At 36.6% G+C, this 27,704-nt stretch overlaps 1 protein-coding gene across 1 annotated transcript in view; it reads right to left on the bottom strand.

The window, feature by feature from the left end:
- The window catches only part of LOC133751523 (EGF-like and EMI domain-containing protein 1), a 587,503-nt gene that overhangs the window by 167,937 nt on the left and 391,862 nt on the right, over positions 1 to 27,704 (bottom strand). Inside the window, exon 5 of the mRNA XM_062181610.1 lies at positions 4,446 to 4,568. Coding sequence (XP_062037594.1) covers positions 4,446 to 4,568 — 123 coding nt within the window. The remainder of the gene's footprint in view (positions 1 to 4,445; positions 4,569 to 27,704) is intronic.

Genomic DNA, 27,704 nt, shown 5'->3' on the forward strand with positions numbered 1-27,704 from the left:
TTAGCTTATCAATAGGTATTTTAGGAGCCAACACTGTGGTGCAGCAGGTGAAGCCACTGCTTGGGACACCAGCATTCCGTATCATAGTACAGGTTTGAGTCCTGCCTACACTGTTTTGAATCCAGCTCCCTGCTACTTTGCCTGGGAAAGAAGTGGAAAATGGACCAAATTCTTAGGCCCCTGAAAAACCAAGATGCAGTTCCCGGCTCCTGGCTTCACCCTGGCCCAGCCTTAGCTGTTGTATTTGGGGAATAAACCAGTAGATGAAATATACTCTCTCTCTCTCTCTCTCTCTCACACACACACACGCACACACACACACACTGCTTTTCAAATAAATAAATAATTTTTAAAAGAGTACAGTAATATTAGTTACAATTTCATTTAGAAAACTTTCTTGAATTCACAGGACTACCCTGCTTGAATATTCACATTAGTTATGCTGCTATCCCAATACTTCAGATAAGCCATATGGAGAAAGTTTTCAGAAAGTTCAAACTAAGCCAAAAGTCTTTGATCTGCTCCCTAGAAATAAAAATCTGATTTATCTTTTCAAATGTAACAGACTTGTTATCAGCAAATATTTACACTAAGACTTATTGATAACCAAATGGTTTAACTAGTTAAGCTTTACATGACAATCAGCAAGAATAGAATTTACAGATAAGGAAATGAAGAAAAGGCATGTTGACTATATGCTTGTATGCATTTATGTTTGAATGAATGGGTATTCATACATCTACACATTCACTCAATAAGCATTTATGCTGTTGTTCTAGATGCCAGGCAACTGTAAGCCAGGTATAAAAAGTGACCAGGACCTTTTCCCAGAAAATATTTTCAATTTGGTTGGCAATATAAATGTGTAAATAAGTGCAATGTTCTCTAAGTTCTATACCAGGGGTATATATAACATGAAAGAGAAGAGATTGTAAGTAATGACCAAAAAATAAGGAATAATTGATTTAGATTCCCCACAAGGAACATAGATATTGGAATCAAAGTCAGAAAACATAATTTGTTGTGAAATAATAACAAAAAATAATTACAAATGAGCATACATAAAGGAACCTGCAGATTTGATAAAAAATGAGACTTCTGAAAAATAAAACTGTTGAAATTTGAAACCCCATGGATTTATTAAACATAGGCAGTAAATGGAGAGAAGAAAATAGATTATTTTAAAGAGACTACGGAGGAGAGAATGAGAAGGTGTAACGTATGTACAGAGTCACAGAGAGGTTATTTAGTGGTTTCCTGGCCTCTGGCCCCTAGTCAGCAGCACCCACTCCCCTCAGTTGAAAAAACCACTGCTGTCTTTAGACGTCGCCATCTGTCTCTGGGGTACAAAATCACTCCAGTTCAGAACCATTCCAAGAACATATGAGAAACATATGAGAAACAAATAAAGAACATATGAGAAACAAAAACTACAAGCCTATTTCACTCATGATTATGGGCACAAGAAATAATAGAAAACTGAATTTAATAGCAAATGAAATATTAAAACTCAACTGCTTTTTTTTCTAAAATTCAAATATGGCTGCATATTTGAAAATCCATAAATTTCACCACTCACTCTAACAAAAAAAAGAAGCTTATGTTCTTTCCATGGATATACACAAACATATAAATGTACACACACATAAAGATATAGATACAATTATACATGTGTATGTGTGTCTGTAAATAGCCTTGCAATTTCTAGTGGAGGCATTTGCTTCCTCTTATTTGTCACTTATTCTCCACCTTGTAAGACACGATCAGCCCTGTGTATCATAAAGCATGCGGTTCATTCAGTGCTATGCCAAAGAGAAGGGGATAACAGCACACTTGAGCTCATCAGAAGCCTTCTCTTATACCTCTTTAGAGAAAAAGAGTAAGTTTAGTGAACACGACCATTTACAAATACTGTAATTTCATTTAAGGGCTGTTAGATTTATTCTAACAACACAACAAATGTCTACTAAAAGGTTGATCTGTATTTTTAAAAGCACTTCAAATGAGTTAAATTTGATTTATATTAATGCAAAGAACATGTCTCTTAACATGACTGATTAATTCTATGGCCTAGCATGCAACACAATGGTCTCTGAAATGAACTGACCTTTACAGTAAATAAACATGAATGACTCATTAGTGCACGCACATGAATTGAAATGCTCATTTGTAGTGACTTTAGAGTGCACTGGATTTCAAAACAACCTCCATTATTTTTTATTTAAAGAAATATAAAGAAATCTGATATCATTGTTTGTTCAACAATCAATGTTGAATCTCTAGCATTACTGTCTCTACCAAACAGTCACTTTAAGAAAAGAGGAAAAGATGGTAAGATGTTAGATTGACAGAGGTGATTCTTTGCTGGTAAGTTGCTCCATTACACACCAAATCCCCAGTTCTGCATCTCCATGAGTAGGAAGTCAATGTTAGTATTAAATTAATGATTTTCACAAATACTGACTGGGCTCCACTAAATTTCTACAAGTGTGTATCTGTTAAATGAATCCATGGGAACCACTTCTCTATACATCTTGACATTTATATGAAATCCAAGAGAAAAATCAATTAAAATATAAAAATGAATACAAATGAACTAGTGGTATAAAATCCATCATGCTTTATCAGCCTCCTAGCTGGCATAAGAATATCAATAATGAATGTTGGAACTCATAGAGGGTACTTGCTGTACAGGCACTTCACATATATCTATAAATACAACAATGGTAATAACAATACTCAGCCAGATAGGCAGGAATCAGATGCTTCCTGTCAAGCAAGCTAGGGACATGACAAACAATATTCTCCTACTGGGTCTGCAGACCTAATTGTCCTCATTGGCTACTTTCTCACCTTTCTCTTGGACACCAGGGGCCCATGACTTTTCCTCTTCTGATATTAAATCCATCATGGGAACACCACCCAGAAATAAACAGTATTGCACTAGATGAAAAGGAGCCTGGGAGAAGGCACAGCTTGCCTTTGTGAATATCAAAAATATCTTTTGTCTCCTAGACAGAAGATCCCATCTCAGAAAGGCCCAGACCTCATTGCCCTTGACTGTCTTCTGGCTGCCTGCCTGGAGCCTTTCCTGTTTCTGCCTGCCCATGCTCTGCTGGAAGGAGCTGATGAAGCCAATCTGATAAATTCTCCAACCTGCCCACACCTACAGCCTATCTTGTCTTTGGCAGTTTGAAGCAAACCCACAGGCCTAGCCCCAGGTATGTTCAGTGGGGATGTCTTTTGCTTTGTTTTTTTCTTTCAACTATTCACATATGTCCAAACAGGAACAGATATTGTTAGGGAGTAAAAAGTAAATATGATTTTGTAAGGTTCACAAGGAAATATAATTACAATAAATGCTTCTTTTCTGAATACATATTTTTGTTTAATAATTTTAATAATTTGATAAATTTGATAAAATTAATAATATGAATAAGAAGAGAATAAATCAGCAAGGCATGGTGATCCTTTTAGTTTTGTATCTCCCTTTCAGAGATGTCCAGTGTAGACAGCAACTGAGTTAAAAAATGAGAGTATAATTCACAGTCATTGTGTGAACATTTAACTACATACTACCCATGATGTAGTTACCTTGTTTAATTCTCACAGTATTACCTTGCTTAATTCTCACAGCAACTTTGTTGATATTAGAACTACCATTATCCTGAATTTTACAGATGAGGAAAGAATCTTAGCAAGATTAAGTAACTTGCCCATAGTACACAAATCTTAAGTAACAGAGCTGGGACTCAAACCCACATCTCTTTGAAGTCATTGTACTTAACCCCCATGCTACAAAACCAAAAGCATTATTTTGTAAGGTTAGGGTTTATGTTTCAATCTTTGCCTCTAATCAGTGAGCTCCTTCAGGAAAGAATTTACTTCTCATTAATTTTTACATACTCAAAACATGGAATAATATCTAATACATAACAGGAACTCAATGATTGCCAAATAAATAAAATGATGAGTTAATAAATAAAGGAAGGAATTAGCTTAAAAAGGAGACAAAAATGGAAGTTTGTACAAAAAGCTAATTTATACCAAGAATGCCACTACTGTGGTTTAGTTTTGTGCCCCTCCACTTCTATTGTAACAACATATGAGTATTTTATGATAAGCACCATTTTTACTTTAGAATTAAATGAAATCCTTTCAAAAATATGTACTTTACCTAGGGATTTAAATGAACGATTGAAATTCTATAATCAGAACATGACACAACCACACCAGCGTATAATCATATGTTTCCTATAATAAGCTACTTGAAGTGTTCTTAGGGTTACAATTTTGTAATCTAGACATGAGAGGAAGATCTGTGCTCTTGACAACATTCAACACAAGCACTTCAACTGGCTCTGCATAAAAGACAGACTGCCTCTTTTGCACTACATAGATGTTCTCTCTTTCCTTATCAGTAAGCAGACAGTCCTGACTGTTACCTTCACATCCTTTGCCATCTTCCTCCAGCGTCTGGCCAGCTTGACATTTACAGTAATAACTGCCAATGGTATTCCAGCATTGGTCCTGACAGCCACCATTGTCAATGGCACATTCATTTATATCTGTAATTGAATAGTTAAACAGAATCAGCCTCCAGAAACTTGACACACCAAAAGAAACTCCAATGGCTCTCTTAAAAATGAGCCATCACCAAGTGACATCATTTTCTGATCTCAGATTAAATGAGATAAAAGGATATCCCATTTTAATTAGAGTAATACACTGTAATTTTGATATAAAGAGATAAGTCATAATCTTTGGCATCTGAAATATTACATTTGAACAGTGAAACTAAGAAGTTTTCAAGTCTTACGGATTTAAGAGGCTTATGGTGCAGATCTAGACATTTCACATTCAAGTCATCATTCAGGAAGAGATGGAGACGAGAGAGAGAAATGGAGAGTCACAGCATCAGGTCACCTACTCATCCATTAAATATGTTGGTATTGGCTTCTCAAATAATTATTGAGCACCCATTGCTACACATTAGTGTACTAGACAGTGTGAGAGAAGGAAAAGAGTAGTTCCATGGGTTACCAAAGGTTACAATCCAGCTCGCTTGAAGACTAAACAGAAGCATGATTTGGCTGGAAATGTCCACTCCTGTAGCCAGAAGTCATTTTTTCATTTGTCTGACAGGCAGAGTTAGACAGAGAGAGACAGAGAGAAAGGTCCTGCCTCCGTCGGTTCACCCCCAAAATGACCACTACAGCTGGCGCACTGCGCCGATCTGAAGCCAGGAGCCAGGCGCTTCCTCCTGGTCTCCCACGTGGGTGCAAGGCCTAAGCACCTGGTCCATCCTCCACTGCACTCCCGGGCCACAGCAGAGAGCTGGACTGGAAGATGAGCAACCGCGACAGAACCAGCGCTCCAACCGGGACTAGAACCCGGTGTGCTGGTGCCGCAGGCACAGGATTAGCCTAGTGAGCCGCAGTGCAGGCCCAGAAGTCATTTTTATGGTTAACGATTGATTTTCTGTATTCTCCCTGTACAAGTAATAGATAGTCAGTGCTCTAAGCATTCTGCAGGACTGTTAATGGTCCGTAAGGTGACTTCGTACTGCATCTCACTCCACAGAGGCAGCTCTACTGCATATCAACTAGCTGACCACATGGGTCCTCTTCTTATGAAGTGAAAGAGGCTGGGGAAAAGGTTGGGAGGTGAGGGCAGGGAGGAAGTGGGAAGGACCAGGGGAGAATGGGAGAAAGAAGAAGAAGAAGGGAGGCAGAAGGAGAACAGGGTAGTCAGGAACAGCAGAAGAATTAGACAAAGTAGGAGCACAGACAATGAGGAGCTGGGTCACCAAACTGCAGCCACACGAGCAGGAAACAGCTGACAAGAATAATGGAGTAACAGAGTGAGCTAGGATGCATTTTGACTGGATAACTGATTTTGCCTGACGCATGCTTACATAGCTGTTGAGACTGCTCTTGTTAACTTTTGTGAACATTTCATTCAAGTTCACTCATTCACCGAGAGAACAGTTTGTTGAGTTTTCAGAAATAGAATTACCAGTGCAACCTTATGGCGTGCTAGACCTTTCCCACCACCCATGAAGCGCCCTGCCACAATGAAGGGAAACACTCTCCTGATCTTTCATCAATATTGGTTATATTTTGTCTTTTGAACTATATTTCACTGTGTGTATGCATTCCTGGGTGTGGCTTCTTTCATGTTGTTGCATGTAGTTCATTCATTCTTATTCCTGTATATTATTCCACTCTGTAATATATTTCACAATATTTATCCATTTCACATGGATAGTAGGCATTTAGGGCTTCTTTTTTTACTATTATGAGGAAGATTGCTATGAACATTCTAAAATAGGTGTTCAACAAACTTAAATATACTCATACATTCTGTTGGCTAAAATATCTTAGATGGGAACTGTTGAGTCAAAAGGTATGACATATTCTCCTTCGGCAGTTAACAAGAAGTCTCCTAAAGACATTATTCTCATTTACACTCTTGCAAGCAATATATTAGAGATCAAATGCTAGTCATTCTTGACAGCATCTGGAATATTCTGGTTTTTTTTCATTGCAGTTCTATTTGAATTGTTCATAATAGCATAATCTTGTGATCTGATTTTAATTTCCATTTTCCTAATGATTAATTAGTATTAGTATCTTTTCATGTGATTGGCCATTTGGGTAATATTTCGATAAAATTTTTTATTCTGATATTTTGTACATTTCTCTAATACTTAAAACAATCTTTTTTTTTAATTCTTGTGGGTCCTGAAATAGAATGTTAAATAGAAGTGGTTGCAATTATCAACTTTGTTCTGCTTCAGATTTTTTTTTTTGACAGGCAGAGTGGACAGTGAGAGAGAGAGACAGAGAGAAAGGTCTTCCTTTTCCGTTGGTTCACCCCACAAGTGGCCACTATGGCTGGTGCACCGCGCTGATCCAAAGCCAGGAGCCAGGTGCTTCTCCTGGTCTCCCATGCGGGTGCAGGGCCCAAGGACTTGGGCCATCCTCCACTGCCTTCCTGGGCCACAGCAGAGAGCTGGACTGTAAGAGGAGCAACCGGGACAGAATCCAGTGCCCGGCCGGGACTAGAACCTGGTGTGCCGGTGCCGCAGGCGAAGGATTAGCCTATTGAGCCGCAGCGCCAGCCATGCTTCAGATTTCATAAAGATACTTTTTTAACATTTCAACATGGATTTGATACAGATTGTAGGGTTTGATGCATATACAGAATATACAAATGCAGGTGTGAAAGAGAGCGTACACATATCTCCACATATATGTATGCATGTACACTAACATACATTATATATATATATGTATGTATACTTTCATGTGTAGAGACAGAAAAAGAGAGATATTAGTTTTACTGAATTAAGAAAATTCATTTCCACTGCTAGTTCCTATATATTTGTATCACAAATGCATGCTGGGTTTCATTTAATGTCTTTTTTGAATCTATAATGATAAGATTTTTCTTATTAATTCTGTTAATGGGGTGAATAACACTGAGTCATTCTTGCATCTCTGAAATAAATACTGTCATGATACACTGCCCTTTCCCTATAATCCCAGATTCTGTTAGTTAACACTTTGGTTAGGGTTTCTGTGACTATGTTCATGAACAATATTTGCCTGCACAGTTTTTTGTTTTTTGTAATATTCTGACTAGTACTTGGCAGTTAGGTCATATTGGGTACATAAAACAAGCTGGAAGTTTTACCTCTTTTTTTTTTTGTTTGTTTGTTTTCTGAAAGAATTTGTTGAAAATAGGGATCACTACTTTCTTAGATGCTTCAAAGAGTTCATTTATGATGCCGTCAAGGATCTGGGATTGTTTATAAGTGTGAGATTTAATTTCTTAAATAGATCAGAGACCATTCATGTTTCATTTAAATATGTTCGATAAATTGTGTTTCAAGGATTTTTTTGTGTCACATGTATGCACTTTCCAGTTCAAATGTACTACTCTCAAGTTTTTCACAATATCGCTGGGCTATCTTTTAGATGTCTAATTTGCAGTTATGCCCTCTTTTCTATTCTTGAAATACGTAATATATGGCTTTCTTTTTTCCTGGTCAGCTTCACTAGTTAGCCAGAAATTTTATCTATTACCTATATCTATTATTTATCTATTACCTATATCTATCTACCTACATACATATATGTAAATATATATATATATATATATATAGCATCTATTTTAGTCTTTTTCAAGAAAAATCAGACACTGGATTTTTTTCTTTATTGCACATTTTCTAATTTAATTAGTTTGTGCTCTGATCTTTATCTTCCTTCTACTTTATTTTGGTTTCTTTCAAGTTCAAATTCTTGAGACAGAAATTTAGATCATTGCTTTTGTAGCTATTGTGAATGGGATTGCATCAAATTGAAAAGTTTCTGTACTTCAAAAGAAACAGTCAAGAAAGTGAAGAGGCAACCGACAGAATGGGAAAAAATATTTGCAAACTATACTACAGATAAAGGGTTGATAACCAGAATCTACAAAGAAATCAAGAAAATCCACAACAACAGAACAAACAATCCACTGAAGAGATGGGCCAAGGACCTCAATAGACACGTTTCCAAAGAGGAAATCCAAATGGCCAACAGACACATGAAAAAATGTTCAAGATCACTAGCCATCAGAGAAATGCAAATCAAAACCACAATGAGGTTTCACCTCACCCCGGTGAGAATGGCTCACATCCAGAAATCTACCAACAATAGATGCTGGAGAGGATGTGGGGAAAAAGGGACACTAACCCACTGTTGGTGGGAATGCAAACTGGTTAGGCCACTATGGAAGTCAGTCTGGAGATTCCTCAGAAACCTGAACATAACCCTACCATACAACCCAGCCATCCCACTCCTTGGAATTTACCCAAAGGAAATTAATTTGGCTAATAAAAAAGCCATCTGCACATTAATGTTTATTGCAGCCCAATTCACAATAGCTAATCATTGTGTTATTATGGAATGTTAGATTAATTCCATAGTGAAAAGAGAATATACTCTGCGTGAGTTCAATCCTTCAAAATTTGTTACGGCTTGTTCTGTATTCCAGAGCATGGTTAATTTTGGTTTAAAAAAAAAGTCTGTGTTTATTGCAAAATAATGTGTATTCAACTGTTAGATGCATTGTTTGTACGTGTACATGTGCATGTGTGTACATATATATGTACAATGTATGTATACATATTGTATAGGTATATATCTCAAATATACATGGACATTTAATTAGTTCAAATTCAGTAATCATGCTTTTCATATCTTTATATCTTTAAGGATTTTTTATGTGCTTGCTCTATACTTAGCGACACATAGTAAAATCTCTGAATATGATTTTACAGTTTTCCTTCTTTGACTGCAATATGTTTTATATAATTTGAAGCTTCATCATGAGGGACACACACATTTACAACTGTCACATCTTCTTGGAAGATTAACCCTTTGTTATTATAAAATGTGCTTTAGATCTAGCTATACCTCTTTTATTAAAGCTGACTTTTTAAGATATTAAAATAGCTATATTAGCTCATTTTTTTTTTGCAAAGTGTAGTTTTAACTTTCTTCAATTCAAATCCTGGAGAAATTCTCTCTCCCTCCCCCTATTATTTTAATATATATCAAGCATCTCTTTTAACTGTGGTATTATATAACTGACTTTTAATGTAACTAGTGATATATTTGGCTCAAATTTACCATTTCATTGTTTTTATGTTTCCTGTGTATTTTATGTTGCTTTTATTCATCACTACTTTATTTTTAAAAATTTATTATTTTAGTGTTGTATTTTCCCTCTTTATTAGATTGCCAGTTACACATTTCCTTGCTGTTCTTTATTTTTTAAAAAAGCTTAAAAGATTCAAAGATTTCAAAGACAGAGAAAGATCTTTCACCCATGGTCCACTCCCCAAATGGTCGCAATGGCTGGAGCTTGGCCAAGCTGAACTTAGGAGCCTGGAACTCTATCCAGGTCTCTCATGTGGGTGGCAGGGGCCCAAGTACTTGGGCCATCTTCCACTGCTTCCCCAGGCTCATTAACAGGAAGCTGGATCGGAAGTAGAGCAGTTGGATTTGAACTGGCACTCATATCGGATGCTGGCAACACAAGTGGTAGCTTAACCCATTGAGCCACAATGCTGGCCCCTCCTTGCTATTTCTTTTGGTGATTATCTTAGATATTACAATATCTACTACTTAATTCTAATGTAAATTAGTATTTTAATTCACTTTTAAGACAATGCTACAGCCTAACTTTAACTCTTTGAAGCTTTTACTGCTTTATTGTTACTATAATTTCAGATATTTAAACCCCATAATAATTTATGGCTATTATTTCATATAATTAATAGCTTAGTTTATCTACATGAATACCTTTTCTGGTACTTACTATTAGTTCCTCTGTTTCTTTGCCTTTTTCTGGAATAATGTCTTTTTTCCTGAAATTGTCCTTAGTATTGGTCTTTATATAGATTTTTCTGATAAGCATTTTTTCACATTTTGTTCATTAAGAAATGACATTTTTTCAGATTAATTTTGGAATATAATTTTTTTGTTAGAACAGTTTTAGATCAACAGAAAAAAAATACAAAGATCACATAAGGAGTTCATCTGTACCCAATTTATCCCCTATTCTACCATTATAAACTTCTTACCTTAGCATGATACATTTGTCATACTTCAGAGTCCATATTGATACATTTTTCTTAATTAATCTGTAGTGTATTCAGAGCTCCTGAGTTTCTACCTAAGGTCCTCTTTCTGTCCCAGGATCCCTTCCAGGACATCATATTGCATTGTGCCATTCTGCCCCTCAGATGTGCCCCATGGCTAGAACAGGTTTGCACACTGTCCTTGTTTGGGATGACCCTGAGACTTTTAAGGAGTACTGGTGAGATGTTTGGTAGAACATCTTTCAATTTGGATTTTTACAGTGTTTTTCTTATTTTAGATTGGGATTGTGTGCTTTGAGGAGAAAGTCCACACAAGTAAAGTGCCATTCTCTCTCTCTCTCTCTTTCTTTTTAGATTTTTTCTTTTTTGGTAGATTTATTTACAGAGATGCAGAGAGAGAGAGAGAAAGAAAGAGAGAGAGAGGTCTTCCACTCACTGGTTCTTGTTCCCAAATGGCTGCAATGGCTGGAGCTTGGCCGATCCTAAGCCAGGAGCCAGGAGCTTCTTCAGGATTTCCCATAAGGACTCCCAAGGACTTGGGTCATCTTCTACTGCTTTCTCAGGCCATGGCAGAGAGCTGGATCAGAAGTGGAAGTCTCGAACTGGCACCCATATGGGATGCCAGCACTGCAGGCAGTGGCTTTACCTGCTGCGCCACAGCGCCCTCCCCTAAAGTGCCATTTTTATGGCGACATCATTAAGCACTGTTGCTGTCTATCTTGATCCCAATTTTAGGGTAATGGGTTATTCACTTTCACCCCTTAGCCATGCTGTATTCTTTGGAACAAACTCATTAGGCACAGCCCACGCTCAAGGAGTGGAGCATTAAGCTCCTGCTACTGGAGGGTGCAGCATCTTTTAAGCTATTGGGAACTCCTCTGCCTATTCTCACTCATTTAATATACCTTACAGTTTTCCTTCTTTCTCACTTTATTTTTAACTTTATTTTTAACTTTTTAGTTTTAATGATTAATTAGTTTTTAATAGATTCAATGTGCTTTGTAGATATTTCTAAGAACATAATGATATTCCCTTCAGTTTGGAAAAGTCTTTTCAATGAAACAGAACTCCAGGTTTGCAGTTGTTTTCTTTAAGCATTTCAAAGATGTCATTTGATTAGCCATTAAATGTTCTTTTGAAAATAATGCCACTGTTTTTCCCTGTCTGCTTTTAAGAATTGCTGGTGCTTTTTTCTCCTTTTATATTTCACTATGATATATCTTAATGTGTCCTTCTTTGTAGTTTGCCCTTTTGGAATTTGTAGTGCATCTTGGTTTTGCGGTTTGATGTGTCTGAATTTTAGAGAAATTAGTCTTCCGTGATCTATTTAAGTATTGGCATTGCCTTTCTCCCCTCATCCTCTCCTCCTTGTACTTCCATAGGCATGTTTATAAGACCTATTATCCCTGCTCATTTATTTCATGCTATTTTCTGTATATATTCTTCATTTTATTCTAGATGTAATCTATATCTGGATATACAGACTGTATGTATCATATATAATACACACACACACACATATATATATAAACAAATGCATATATAAATATACACATAACCTGTTTTCCAGGATATAAATTTTATAGTCAGCTTTTTATAACAGACCATTAATTCCATCATTGCATTCAATTAAAACTATTATTTTCATTTTTACCCTTTCCAGCTGATTCTTTGTATAAATTCTATTATATTTACTAATATAAATCTAATTATCAGAGATTTCTAATCTTGTCATCAAATTTTGTGATTTCATAAATCCACTCTTCTTTGTATTGCTTTATGATAATGGAGCTAGACCCTATATACATTTCTCCCTTGCCAGCAGGTGCAATGTTAAGCCATCCTGATAGAGGGCACTGGAGGAAGACTGCAAGACAAAAGACTTCTCATCCACAGCAAGCAGCTACTTTGCCAGTGGTATATGGCTGGCCTAGTGGTGCATACCCTTTAGCAAGTTGTACCAGTATTTTAAGGCAGTTTCCCAGAGAATGTCACTGTCTTCCCAGTGGGCAGGTTCCCGCCCACAATGCCTGTCTAGCAGCATCTTGACAATCTTTTTTGACACCCAGTGGGCCTTGGATTTTTTTTTTTTGACAGACAGAATTAGACAGTGAGAGAGGGAGAGACAGAGAGAAAGGTCTTCCTTCTGTTGGTTCATCCCCCAAAAGGCCGCTACGGCCAGAGTGCTATGCCAATCTGAAGCCAGGAGCCAGGTGCTTCCTCCTGGTCTCCTACGCGGGTGTAGGGCCCAAGCACTTGGCCATCCTCCACTGCACTCCCGGGCCACAGCAGAAAGCTGGACTGGAAGAGGAGCAAGCGGGACAAAATTCAGCGCCCCAACCGGGACTAGAACCCAGGGTGCTGGTGCCGCAGGCAGAGGATTAGCCTCGTGAGCCATGGCGCCGGCTGGAGACTTGAATTTGAACCTGGTGAGGAGATTGAGGATGCTACATGTATGTTCCTGTCCTGGATATACCACTTCAGTCCTACACATGGTGGCTACTTGTACTTCCAAGATTCCTGCAATGCTCAACATGGTCTTGACTTCTCTTGGAATTCGATAGCCAGTATTAATTCTGTGATGAATTCATAACTCATTCTAGTATTTGTTCTCTGACCACATCCCTGTTGCAGTTTCTGTCTCTGAGCCTTGTCTTTAACACCTTCTCCCTAGTATTCTGATCACTCAAGTTTTACTGGCCCTGTTTGTTCTGAACTCCAGTTCATTTCCACAGTCTGGAGAGACTGCTGACTACTCAGCACATCTTTTTTCCCCATTGGTAGCCACTTTCTTATTACCTTTTCAGTCTTTTCCTCTATGTCATTTATGAAACAACCACTCAAGGGAAAGCTCACCTCATCGACTTTCCTGGTGGCCATGACGTTCTCTGAGGTCTTCAAATTAATGATTTTTATATTACATCCAACTTTGCAGGTTAGTCTCAGAAAAATAATTGTTCTTCTACTATTTGGACCATCATAACTAGAATGGGAAGGCCTATTCATAGTTTTTCTTAATCCTCCTTAGTTTCCTCACATTTTTCCAAAGACAATTGTATTAACCAAGGCTTTATATGCAAGTTTATTTTTCTTACACCTGATTAGGTCAACAGCCCAGGAATCTATGACTAACAAACCTGAAGTAATTAACAAGGAATATAATACTTTTAAAAATATTTATTTATTGATTTATTTGAGAGGCAGAGGGAGAGACAGAGAGAGAGGTCTTCAATCCGCAAGTTCACTCCCCAAATGGCTGAAATGACTGGGGCTGGGCCAGGCCAAAGCCAGGAGCCAGTAAATCCCTCTGGGTCTCCCACATGGGTGCAGGGCCCAGGCACTTGGGACATCCTCTGCTGCTTTCCCAGTCCATAGCAGAGAGCTGGACTGGAAGTGGAGACTGGGACTCGAATCAGTGCCCATATGGGATGCCAGCACTGCAAGCTGGGGCATTAACCCACTGTGCCACAGCACTGGCCCCAAGGAATATAATACTTTATAATTAGATTGTGTGCCCTGTGCTGCAGGATATCATGGAGACAACGATCAATGATGACTGACTTCTTCAGGGATATTGGAGTATAACTTTACAGATCCATATAAATTGGAATATTATTTTCTAAGCTTAGTTTTCTGAAAAAGAGGAGACAAACTGAAACAGTCAGTCCTAGGATTATTCCTTTAAAAAAACACCCAAAAATATATACCAAAGCTTAGACTGTGTTAGACACCTTTCCATATATAATATCAGGAAGACCTCATAAATAAATGATATGATCATGTTAAATTGTTCTTATTCAAAAAACTATTAAAAAGAAAACTGAACGCCATATACATACATACATACATACACACACACACAGAGGAAAACATACACATATATATTTGACATTTATAACAGTCTCCAGTGTAGGAATAATGGAATAATTAAGTAAATTAGATGTATCATAGCAAAGTTGTAACTAAAGTCCTAATTGTGGGGATGGGTGGTTAGCATAGCAATTAATATGCTACCTTGGATGCTGACATCCCATATCAGAGTCCCTGGGTTCAAGTCCCTGCTCCACTCCCAATTCCGGTTTCCTGTTGATACATACCCTGGGATGTAGCTGGTAATGGCTGAAGTTCTTGGGCCCATGCACTCACATGGGAGCCTCAGGTTTGGTTCTTTTTTTTTTTTTTTTTAAGGTATTTTATTTATTCAAAAGGTTGAGATACAGGGGAAGAGAGAGAGAGAGAAAGAGAGAGAAAGAAAGTGAGAGAGAGAGAGAGAGAGAGAGAGAGAGAGAGAGAGAGAGATCTTGCATCCACTAGTCCATTCTCCGAATGGTTGCAACGACTGGCGCTAGGCCAGGCTGAAGCCAGGTGCCAGGAGCCAGGAACTTCTTTCAGGTCTCCCTCTTTTTTGCTTTCCCAGGCCATTAGCAGGGAGCTGGATCAGAAGTGGAGCAGCCAGGACTTAAACCAGTGCCCTTATGGGATGCTGGCACTGCAGGCAGAGGCTTAACCTACAACACAGCACCAGCCTCCAGTCTGGGTTCTGAACTCCTGGCTTCAACTTGGTCTAGCTCTGGCTGTTGCAGGCATTTGGAAATGAAATGAACCACTGGATGAAAGCTCTCTGTGTCTCTCTCTTTCAAATAAATAGAACAAACATTTAAAAAATCCTAACTGGGATGGCTTATAAAACATGAAAAAATATTATGTTGAAATGGATCACAAATTGTTATGTTCTAGTTGCAACTACAAAAGCCACATATACATAGATATGGAGAAACTTTGGAAAGGCTAAAAAAATTTTGATATATAACAGTGGTGAAGTTATAGCTTTTAAATGTTTCATTTTTGTTGTAATATTGTCTGTACCATATTATTTTTAAAAAATAGATCTTCTGTTTCTGACAAGTAATAAAATAGACAATAGACAACAGCTTATATAATTTTCAGTGACTGTTCTAGGAAAAATATTTGTTTTTCAGAAGGAACAAATTTTCCTGGCATTAAATTCATATGGAAACTTGTTACAAGTGTTTTGATTTTAAGGGTCATTCAATAAAACAATGACAAAGTCTTCAATAGTGGCTTTTCAAAAACTGCTAAAATTTTATCAGTTTCTTGCTATGTTGGCCTCTACTGAAACAGCTACAAATAAATAAATATTTATTGTAGCACTATCCACAATATCCAAGATCAACTTAGGTATGCATTGACAGATGATGGATATAGAAAATGTGGTATGTACTCATATAGATAATGGAATATATTTCAGACATTTACAAGTACAAAATTCTGTTTTTTGCAGCAACATGGCTGAAACTGGAGGACATTATGTTAAGTTAAATGAGCCAAACACAGAAAGACAAATAGCACATGATCACACTTATATCTGGAAGCTAAACAACTGACCTCAAAGGAGCAGGGAATAGAGTAACTGTTTTCAGAACCTGAGAAGGGAGGGGGGAAAGGGAGACAGAGGCTGGCTAATGGGTACAGGGGTGCAGTTGGGTAAGAGAAATGATTTCTAATATTCTATAGCACAGTGGGATAACTGTGGCTGACAACAACTAATTGAATGTTTCAAGGCTAGCAGAGAGGATTTTTAATGTTTCCCATTTAAAGAAATGATATATTGAGGTGATAAATTTGCTAATTACTCTGATCTGATCATTATACATTGCATACATGTATTGAAATGACACACTGTATCCCATAACTACTTCTGTGTATAATTACTATGTGTCAATGTTTTTAAATGTTGAAAACTTAAATAAACAAAACATATACACACTAACACAATACTGCTTGAATGAAAAGCTAAGTTACTGTGGCCCAAATAGCCTCTGCCTGAAATAAACATAGACTATTAAAAAATAATCTTTAGCTTCTACAGCCCTGACAGGGCTTTGGAAAATAATTTATACTTTTCAACCAAACACATGCTTTCCAAATCTACCAGTCTTTCTGACAAACTGTCACTTTTTCCTCATTTCACTGGCTCTGGTCTGAAAGACTTGGTTTCCATCCTTATGGACTCAAAGAGCTGTTTCAAGGAAGATCTGGATAGGATCAGAGAGGAGGGCAAAAAGCAGGAGCATCTTGGTGTATCGCTATCAGGTGAAAAAAGTGCCTTAGTCTAGTTTACAAATTAGGTACCTGTCAATTTAAAATTTGTTGGAATAAAATGATTATTTTTGCTACTAAATCCTTTCCTAAAATGTCTCATCTGGTGATAGGGGAGTTGAATACATGTCCTTTACCAACAAGAATATAAATAAATATATTTCCATGAGATAATATGAGAAAAGTGCTAATAATGATACCCAATTTTAATTGTAAAATATTAAAATAATGAATATGATCAAAAAGTCCCTTTTCACATGTCTATTTACAGTAAACCTAATGATTTGCATAGTATTAATAGATGTCAAACTCAATCTGACCCTTACTTTCAGAAAATTCATAATTAGACTGATAAGAAGGGACTTTCACATTGGCAGATGTTAAGACATAGAAGATAATTAGAGGTTTTGTGGGTCTAAATGAATAGCATACAAAAACATTTAAAAAGAGTCAATATCCTTTTTTTTTTACTCAGGGAGAATTTTAGTAGAATGCATGATGGCTAAAGATATGTTAAAAATATGTTTTACTTTTTTGGAGCCAGAATAACACCAAGAAAAAAAATGAATAAATAAAAACACTGATAGATTTCTAAACATAAACCTTAAAATTTCCCACTGAGAGTGACCAGAATTCAAGGACAAATTTTAAAAAATGAAAAGAATATTGAAACAGAAATCAAAGTGAAAAATCATTAATATATAACAGGTATTCAAAAGTTTATAGAAAATACATTTTATGAAAAAAATATGGATTTTATCTTTTTGTACTAAACCAAATTTATCTTTAATTTTGTTTTTTCTTGAACTTTTTGAAGAAACTTCAGATATAAAGTTGACAAAAATCAATAAGAAAATTGTGAACATTCTCCAATAGAAATTTTGGCTAATGAAATGAAATCTATTGAAAAAATTAGAAATGCAAAATGTCCAATAAGTAGCAAATATTGTTGAATCTCCATTGGTAAACAAAAAATTTAAAATAAAATCAATACAGTCCTTCCACTATTAGATATAAACAGTTTAAAATCAATGCTAAGTGTAGCTGTGGTGAAGATGTGGCAAAATGGATAAACCCACTTTGCTAGTAAAAGCACAAGCTAGGAAAGACATCCTCAGCTTTAAGTGGCTACACCTATTAGAATACAAGTTAGGTATACACCTTTTTCCCTAGCAATTCTTAGTTTTAAAAATATATTCTTTTTTATTTTTAAGTATTTATTTGTATTTCATTTGGAAGGGAGAGAGAGAGAGAGATACATCAAAGACAGAGATTTTCCATCTGAAGGTTCACTCCACAAATGCCTGCAAAATCCAGGGCTGGGCCAAACTAACACGAAGACCTGGGAACTCAATATGAGTCTCTTTGTGGGTGTTAGGGACCTAAGTATTGAGCTGTCACCTAGTATATACTGGTAAAAAGCTGGATCAGAAGTGGAGGAGCCAGGACTATAATCAGGCACTCTAGTATAAGATGTAGGCATCCCAAGTGGCCACTTAATCACTCTATAAAATGTCCACAATATACATAATGGATATGTATTTTTAATACTAGAGGGAGAAACATAGAAACTATTTAAATGTAAGTAAATAAGTTATTTTCAAATAAAAAAATCATTGTAATTAATAATCACATTCCAAAAGAATATTTATTACCTCTGTAAATGTGTTGATAGATTAAGGGTATGTTTACTCATATTTACTTATATAACAGTGACACCCTATGTATCCAGTTATATATACATTTTAGGAAAACAAATGAAAGGACCTAGGCAAATATCCTAACAGTGGTAATCTTTGAATAAAATAAATAAATAAATAAATAAAATATTAGCATTTTTGGTTTATTTTTCTGCAATTGCTTAAGTCCTAACTTCTTAGCAGTAAGCATACTTTCAGGAAAAACAGCACATAAAATGCAAAATTTTCTTTAAAGTTAAGGCTAAAAATTTTTGTACTACTTTACTTTCCTTTTTTAAAAAATTTCTTTGCTATGGTACAAAAAAAGCAATTTTAGTGCAAAATCTATATTCACTAGCACTTCAGTATATGTAATTTTTAAAAAATGATGATCGTCAAGATTTTGCTTAAGTTACTTCTTAAAGAGTTTAAAGCTACTTCAACAAGTTAGACTGTTAGAGTTCTAACCAATCCATTTCCATGGCCACAGCTGTGTCATCCAACGAGTTGGATGCTCTGTGCTTGAGAAAGCAGCAATGCATGTGACTTCTGATCTCTGGAAGGCTCTTCCCATTCAACATGATAATGACAGCATTTTAGGTACCTTCCATGGAAGCATATAAAAAGGCCAGGTATTTCCCAAAGAAGCTGATCCACACTTAAAGACTGAAGATCTGATGAAAGGGAAGGATGCCCCACTGTCTATATCAGGACCCTCCTGTCAAAGCTAAATTAGAAACCCTTTAACAACTACATTTAACGAGCAGGCATCTTCCTGGGTAGGTAATGATTCCAAATGCAATGACCCTTGTTTGGCTTACTTAAGTCTTGATCTTTCAGGGCATAAAGGAGCACAAGAATAAATTTCCATTTTAACACCAGGTTGTTTTTTTCATTTCCAATTCTCTTTATATACAGAAGATCAATTCAGTATATAATTAGTGAAGACCTCATCAGTTTGTACCCACACAGAAACACAAAGTATAAAAATACTGAAAAAAACAACCTGGTGTTAAATTGGAAATGGCATAGAAAATTAATTAATTTTTTTTAAAAAAACTATTATGTAGTATCTCTGTCTTTAATGTGCTGTACATTGTTATTTAATGCTATAATTAGTACTCCAATGGTAGTTTTTTCACTTTGTGTTGCTATATGGGCAAACTGTTGAAATCTTTACCTAATATGTACTAAACTGATCTTCTGTATATAAAGAGAATTGAAAATGAAAAAAAAAGAATAAATTTCCTTATGAAATGTTTGTTTCTAATTTTTTAGATCTTAATTGTGTCATCTGTACAGTAAGAATAAAGCAAGTAGCTACTTTAATGAGGCTATTGTGAGAATCAACTTAAATACTACATCTAAAATGTTTTCTATAGTTTCTAACATACAGTAAGTTCTGTAAACAGTGGTCACCGTCATTATTAGCTAAACATTAGATAGAATTATCATATATTTGACAAATCAAAGCTGATTCATAGAAGATGCTCAATTGCCTTCTTATTTACTTTGTATTAAACATGAGTTCAGCATTAGTAAGGATAAAATAAATTCATAGTAACATATACCATATGTCTTGCTCTACAACACATAAAGTTAAAAACCAGTCTTTTCCTCTGATTGCACTGTTTTCAGTGCTGAATTTATGTACAGTATGAAAAATTTTAAACTTTGGCTGAATAATCCAACCAAAGGACAAAATCCATTACAGACTATGCTCACTGCTCAGTTAAATATTGACATTAATAAGTAAAAGACAAATACATATATTTCCATTCTGCTGTTTTCTACTTTTCTTTCAAAGGTACCTAAGAAAACATGGTCTACACTTGGTAGCCTCATGTCCTCAGGAAAACAAATAAATGAAAATATAAAGTTATTGTTAGCAACTGAAAACCAGTGTTCATAAGTAAAAAGAAAAAAAAAATGAAAGTCATTGGCTTTGAAGATGGTTCTGAAAACCAGGTCAATACTTAGGATTTTAAATTGCAGTTTTATAAGATACTCACTGCATGATAGATTTCAGGCTGTTTCATGTGTCCAATGTCATTCAAGGTTGCAAATAAATTTGGTCTTTCAAAAGCAAGATGAATGACAAAAATTCTCTGACATATAGCAAGTCTTCTAGGTTAGGCATGACAAAAGTTCAATGATATCATCAAGGCTATCAATCCATCTGTAATGACATACTGCAATCTCCTCAAGAATTAAATATCATGTTTGTAAAAGCTGTGTTGCATTTATATTTGTGGGACAGAAATACAATAGAATTGCAAACACATAAAAGGGCCACATTAGCTAATGAAGTAAGCTATTAATTTTTACCTGTAAACAGAATTTGTGGATTTGAGTTCCTTACATTTGGTTATTTTCCTAAACCAGACTTCTATTTTAAATCAAATGATCTGGTCAGTCTGTGGGTATGCAGTTTTAGTAATAGCTTAACTTGTTTCAGGAACTTTGCTAATAAATTGTATGCAAGTTGCTACAACACGGAGTAAAAAAGGCAAAATTAGAAATGTGTCCATTTAATTCACATATTTCTCCAAACCAAATATATTTGACCTAACTTAGCATTTGTATTTTTGTTTTGTTCTGTTTGCTTTAGGTACACTACTTAAAAAGTGCATACACATCCTGTGTATCATAGCTATATTCAAATCAATTGGCTTCATGAAGTAATGACCTAAGCTTTTTACTGCAATTAGCTTTTACAGCAAATCAGTCAACATACAGCTTAATGTAGTTCTCTTTAGGTTAAAGTTAGCTATGGTATTATTCAACGTCTCTGGAAAAGTCACACACACACTCCCCGAATAATTGGAAAGTGCATTTAAACAATGTTTTGGGTCTTGATGACCTCACTGTTGAGACTATAAAATTATATATGAAGTATATAAAGATATACCTATCCTCAATAATTTTAACAGTACCAATGGACATCTTCTAGGGATGGTTTTATTTCTAGGATTTTCCTTAAAATGATGTATATGTGATTCCATTTCAAGACCAGAGTAATTCATTATATTCTGAGTCACTAGGGAAAAAAAGAGAATCTCAAAACCAAAATCTTGATCATCATGGGTCTCTTGAGGCCAACCAAGTTCTGTCTGATATCATTAAGTATTGGTGGTAGAGAAAAGGGAGGAATGAACAATCATATCTATTAGACAATAGAATACAGAATTTCAGGCTCTAGAACCTAGGTCTGAATCTTTTTTTTTTTTTTTTTGACAGGCAGAGTGGACAGTGAGAGAGAGAGACAGAGAGAAAGGTCTTCCTTTGCCGTTGGTTCACCCTCTAATGGCCGCCGCGGCCAACCCGCTTCAGCCGGCGCCTTGCGCTGATCCAAAGCCAGGAGCCAGGTGCTTCTCCTGGTCTCCCATGTGGGTACAGGACCTAAGCACTTGGGCCATCCTCCACTGCACTCCCGGGTCATAGTAGAGAGCTGGCCTGAAAGAGGAGCAACCAGGACAGAATCCGGCACCCCGACCGGGACTAGAACCTGCAGGCAGAGGATTAGTCTATTGAGCCGCGGCGCTGGCCCTGAATCTTTGTTCTACTATTTCTGTGAGATGCTATCCCATTTACTTCACATTTGCCCATGTCTTCTTATTTATTTGAAAAAGAATATGATGATATTTCACAGAAATATTGACATGTATAAATACGATGATATCTGTGAACAAGGCTTGTAATTTTAAAACCCGCCATAAGTGCACTTTCAGACACTAACTACAAATGCTATATTTTTTTCTTCATATTTTTACTGCCAGATTCTTAAAAAAGATTCAGTAGAAATTCACCCAATAAAGGGAATTGTGGAAGGAACAAGCTACATACTGGTAGAGGAGAAAAAAAAAAAAAAAAACCTTATGGCTCCTTGAAATAAGTAAAACCAGAGCACTGAAACACAGGGAATTCATATGATATTATATCTTTATAATGCAGCCTACATTTCTAGATATATATTCATTTTTAAGATTTTTTTCAAAAGTACTAGAAGTATATTTATGTAGAGACCAAGCATGTGTTACAGTTCATAAAACTTGCAATAAAGTAGTAAATTAAATAATGATATGAAAAGTTTCTACCTTCTTACTATATCCCTTATGTGTTAATAATTAGGGAAGATTTAAAATATTTGGGGTATTTACAAGGCCACTTTTAACTGTAATTTTCTGTTGAAATTGATAATGAAACAGTAATTATGGTAAGCCACGGTTAAGGCTATTTCAGATTCTCTACTTACTTGAGGAGTTCACTTGTCTTCTATTCTTCCATTTCCTCATCTATAAAAGGAGCACAATAGTAAAGCTACCTATCTCATTGGTTGTTGTGAAGACTAAATAGGTAAAATACAACAGTACAATTAATAGACTCAATGCAAGTGCTCAATATTATTACTATTTCTCAAAGTGAATTACAAATAAAATTTGTTTTCTTTCTCTTCTTTGCTTTCTTTGTCCTATTTATAGCAAGGTAACCTTGCAAGGGAAATTGCCTTTAATTCAGCTATAAAGCAATAGTTCCATTGGGTGATATGGTAGGCGGTTGCAAGTTCGTATGATATACCTTTTCAGTGGATTCTCTATGAAGGCAAAAAACCACACGCATAAATTTACAACACATCGAACAATAATCTGTGGAACTAAAATCAAATTGCTCTTTTGTCTACATTTTCCTGATATTGTCATTACCATGAGTTAGTCATAATAAACAATTTTAATTACCAATTACATACTGTTTTACATAATCAACATTAGCATCATATTAAAGGTTTCTTTTGAATGTCACAATTCTGAAAAAATATACTACGCTTTAGCATTAATAATGGTGCAATATAACTTTCTGAATTGTGGTAGTCATAGGTGAGAAACTTATATACCAGAACACTACTAAGAAATTACATGAGCCTCTGTAGCCTAAAGTAAAATGAGATATCTTTAATATATCTTTTAGCTGGATTCTCAAATCTTCTGTCATTCATGCATCATTACAGGACAATGGTGGAAACAGATGTCACATTAGAGCTAATAGTGTTTGTTTTACACATAACATTGATTGATCCTCCAACATGTCAAGGAGATAAATTTTAAATGTAGCTATTTATTTATTTATGCAGTTTAGACTTTTCTTGACCTAGAAAATTTCCTGTTCTAAGATATAATGTTGTCAATAACTCCTGGACTGCAAACTCAACTATTGATTTACAATTTAGAAATAAGAAAATTGGACCTGTAAAGTATTAGTCATTTCTTCACTTACTAAATATTCATTGAGTGTCATTTTTATGCTGGACCCAAAGGATCCAAGGATCAATCTCACTGTTTTTGTAGGAGATGATTCCTCATACCCATGCTTATAAGTAACTCTGCTGGCTTTTGTGAGAGATGCAATTCAACAAGTTACTTTGAACTAACAGAGGCAAGATTGAAATTCAAATTCATTGAAATTTAGACTTTCGTAGTCCAAAGTAGCTTCAGTCTTCGCTATTCTACTGTGACTTGGTATTCAAGAATTCAGAAAGATTTACTGTTTCTCCCCTAGTATCTATTAGTCCATATCATCTTAGTATGATTGGAAGTCCTTACATAGGTGATGCCATATTTATTTACTCAATCATCACAGAGTCAGCTTTTACAATGTGACAGCTGATGTGTACATGAGCCCATCAAACATTCTCTGTTTCTTCCTTCATTTGATTTTCATCCACAAAGTAAGCTCACTATGCAAAAGCATCTCCTACCTCTCAGAATATTGATTTGAAGAAGAGATTTTTACACACTTTCATGTAAGAGGAGGTTTGACTGAAACCTGAAGGGATAAATGTTGGCTCTTATTAGTATCCCAAGTCTCAGCAGAACTGTCACCTCTGCTATGGAGCCTTCCCCATTATTTTCACTGATTTTACACTTTCTCTTCGAACGTACCATGGCTTTGAAATTTCCTCTTTCCTATCAGACCTTTTTGAAAATTTGTTTCTATCTCTATATCTGTGTGCCTATTTCCTCCAGTTTTTGGTGAATTTCTCAGGGGCAGGGACCAAAATGGTTGCCCAGAAATACAGGTTTGTTTGCTCGGGAATGATTCCATCCACAGTACAGACACAAACAGCAGCAGTGAAAATGCAAATTAAGGACAATGGTGAAAACAAGATGGGATGGCACAAAATAAAGAAGGTGGGATAGGCACTGGTATGGTATGTCAGATTTCCAGTTCAGTTTCTGCTACCGAAGTTCCAAAGGTTATATCAGCTTACTAAGGAGTAACAGGATTTCCAGATGAGACAACCAAGCTGTGAGATGGAAATGTCTGGTTTCTGACATCTAGAAAGGAGATTACATTTGTTGTAATAGACTGGGTAAACTTTAACTAGCTTTCCTATTACTGTAATTTAGGATCCAAAGTGTCCATAATTAAAAACATTTGCTGAAAGAAAACTGCACTGGCAATGAACAAAAGCTTTGGACCTGTGAATGATGGAAATCCTCGGTCTTCTATGGCTTTTAGAAATCAACATGAATGTCAACCTACTTGGAACAAGAATCTCTGTCCTTGGGTATCATACATAAATCTGCAAAATCTTTATCACAAGAAAGACTGCCGGCTTCTTTTGCCAAAGGCATGTGCCTGGAAACCCCAGGCGAGTCCTGCAAAAGCAGGACTTGGTCTCCTGCACCAAGAGTAACCATTTCGCTTCATTAAAAAGAAAATCACAGTACACTAGAACTTTAAAAACCCATTTGTGAATAACAGAGCCCTAGAATTTCCATTTTCTCCCCCCACCCCAGAGACCAGAGATGTTTAAAAATGAATTTTGCAGTTGAACTCTAGGAATGTCAGGTCTCAGAAACAACAGGCGAAGAAACTCTAATTAGCTGTGATGAACGTTGATTATAGAGCACGGATATAACAATGATTACAAAAGGAGGAAAAAAACGAGGTGATGCATCAGTCCCACGTATCAAGTGTGGTTGTGTAATTAGAGAAATTTAATCACAGCAGGCACATGTGATGTATTTGTATTTGTACCATTTTGTGGATTCATAGGCAGAACTGTCTTCAGAAAATACAAAAGGCATAAAAGCATCCCTATTTCATATGCTTTCTCTAAACTGTTTAATTCTTTAAGGGCTTCCCCCCTCCCCCTTGGTCTTTTTCTATCTCCTCCTTAACTCCACAGAAAATACCTTTCTCAGCCAAATAGTCAGTGCTGTTCCCTTATTAAAGTGTTCTTTTCAGAATGTCCCTAGTTCATTAGGATTAACAGAAGACACACAATGCTCACAGGGGAAAATAGAGGCTGTTTTATCTGAAGCACTGGATTTGAAAGATCTGATCCCTCATTTGAGTTTCTGAAAGGGAACAGAATAGCTGTGCCTATAGACAAAGCTGAGAACAACGCTCCTGCTCTCAGGTTCCGTGACATCAGCCTGCGCTCTGCCAGTTCATGAATAAATTCTCAACTGTAGGAAGTCACTTGGTCAGCTGAACTCTCGCAGAAGATCCAGTAGCCTGTTAGGAGGTCACAGAGTTTATCTTGAACAAGAGTCTGGCTTGCTGCTTGCTGTCTTTTGATTTCCAGATGAAGTGATGGATGAGAAGAAGAGGTCATCCAAGCAGTAGGAAACCAAACCCAAACCAAAAAAACTCACAGAAACCCTAGCTGGCCCACATTGTTCCCAGCAAGAGTTCTGCCTTGCACTGATTACTCATAAAGCCTTTTCCCCAAGCAAAATGTTGTTCTATAATTAGCTGTTTGTGCTAGAATTACAAGCAAACATGAAAAGCTGTTCTTGCATTACATTTGTAAAAGGTATCTGGGTTATCACTGGTAAAGCTGGATTAAGCTACATAATTTTTCATTATGACAGTTTATCTGTGTTTTCCCTGGAAACTCCACTTACGTATAATAAAGTAGAGAGACAACATGAATCATCAGAATGGTATACATATACATAAACGCTTCTTATACATTAATGCTTTGTGTAGTTTCTTTGACGTCTGTATATAACACTTTTTCTAGATTTAACCTGATACAAGCAAACATATTCATTTATCTGATAATTTTGCTTGAGGTATATATGATACTCTGATCTCATAATTTAGACTGCGTAAAAGAGGATTTTTTATAATGAATTTTGATACAAACATAATGTGAAAATGTAAAGAAAACATACCTGTTTTCACCTACATGTACAAAAGAACCCTGTAGAAACAAATTTCCCAACCTGGTGCTGTAGCATAGCGGGTTAAGCCTTTCCCTGAAACTCTAGGATCCCATATGGGTGCCACGTCATATCCTGGCTGCTCCACTTCCAATCCAGCCCTCTGCTGATGGCCTAGGAAAGCAGCAGAGGATGGCCCAAGTACTTGGGCCTCTGCACCCACGTGGAGAGGAATCCTAAGGAAGCTCCAAGCTTCTGGCTTTGGCCTGGCCTAGCCCTGGCCTTTGCGACCATTTGGGGACTGAACTGGCATGTGCATGATCTCTCACTCTGTCTCTCCTCCTCTCTCTATGGCTCCAATGCAAATAAATAAAATAGAAATAAAGATAAAAATATTTTTTAAAAAATTTCCCAATTCGAGCCGGCAACGTGGCTCACTAGGCTAATCCTCCATCTTGTGGCGCTGGCACACTGGGTTCTAGTCCCGGTCGGGGTGCCGCATTCTGCCCTGGTTGCTCCTCTTCCAGTCCAGCTCTCTGCTGTGGCCCAGGAGTGCAGTGGAGGATGGCCCAGGTCCTTGGGCCCTGCACCTGCATGGGAGACCAGGAGAAGCACCTGGCTCTTGCCTTCAGATCAGCGCAAGGCGCCGGCTGCAGCGCGCCGGCCATTTGAGGGGGAACCAATGGCAAAGGAAGACTTTTCTCTCTGTCTCTCTCTCTCTCTCACTGTCCACTCTGCTTGTCAAAAAAAAAAAAAAATCCAAATTTGACCTTACAAGCAGATTCTTAGAAGAAAGTAGCTATGGTACCTCCTGCCAACATATACACAAACCACATCTATCTGAATAACTTCTGTGGCTGACCTGGGAGTTTAAGTGCCTATTGGAACAAGGCAGGCGACCGGCATGAGGGAAGCAGGCACTGGATACATGTGGCTATTCTGTACAATGAATGGCAGGCAAAGGCAAGATAGTCCACAAGAAGAAAGGTAGCTCAGATGGTCAGATGTTTTGCCACATTTAGATCTTGTAAATTTCACACAAAATCTCTCAATCACTAAGTATTGATATAATGT

This window comes from Lepus europaeus, chromosome 2 (genome assembly GCF_033115175.1).
Source record: "Lepus europaeus isolate LE1 chromosome 2, mLepTim1.pri, whole genome shotgun sequence".
Taxonomy (NCBI): Eukaryota; Metazoa; Chordata; class Mammalia; order Lagomorpha; family Leporidae; genus Lepus; species Lepus europaeus.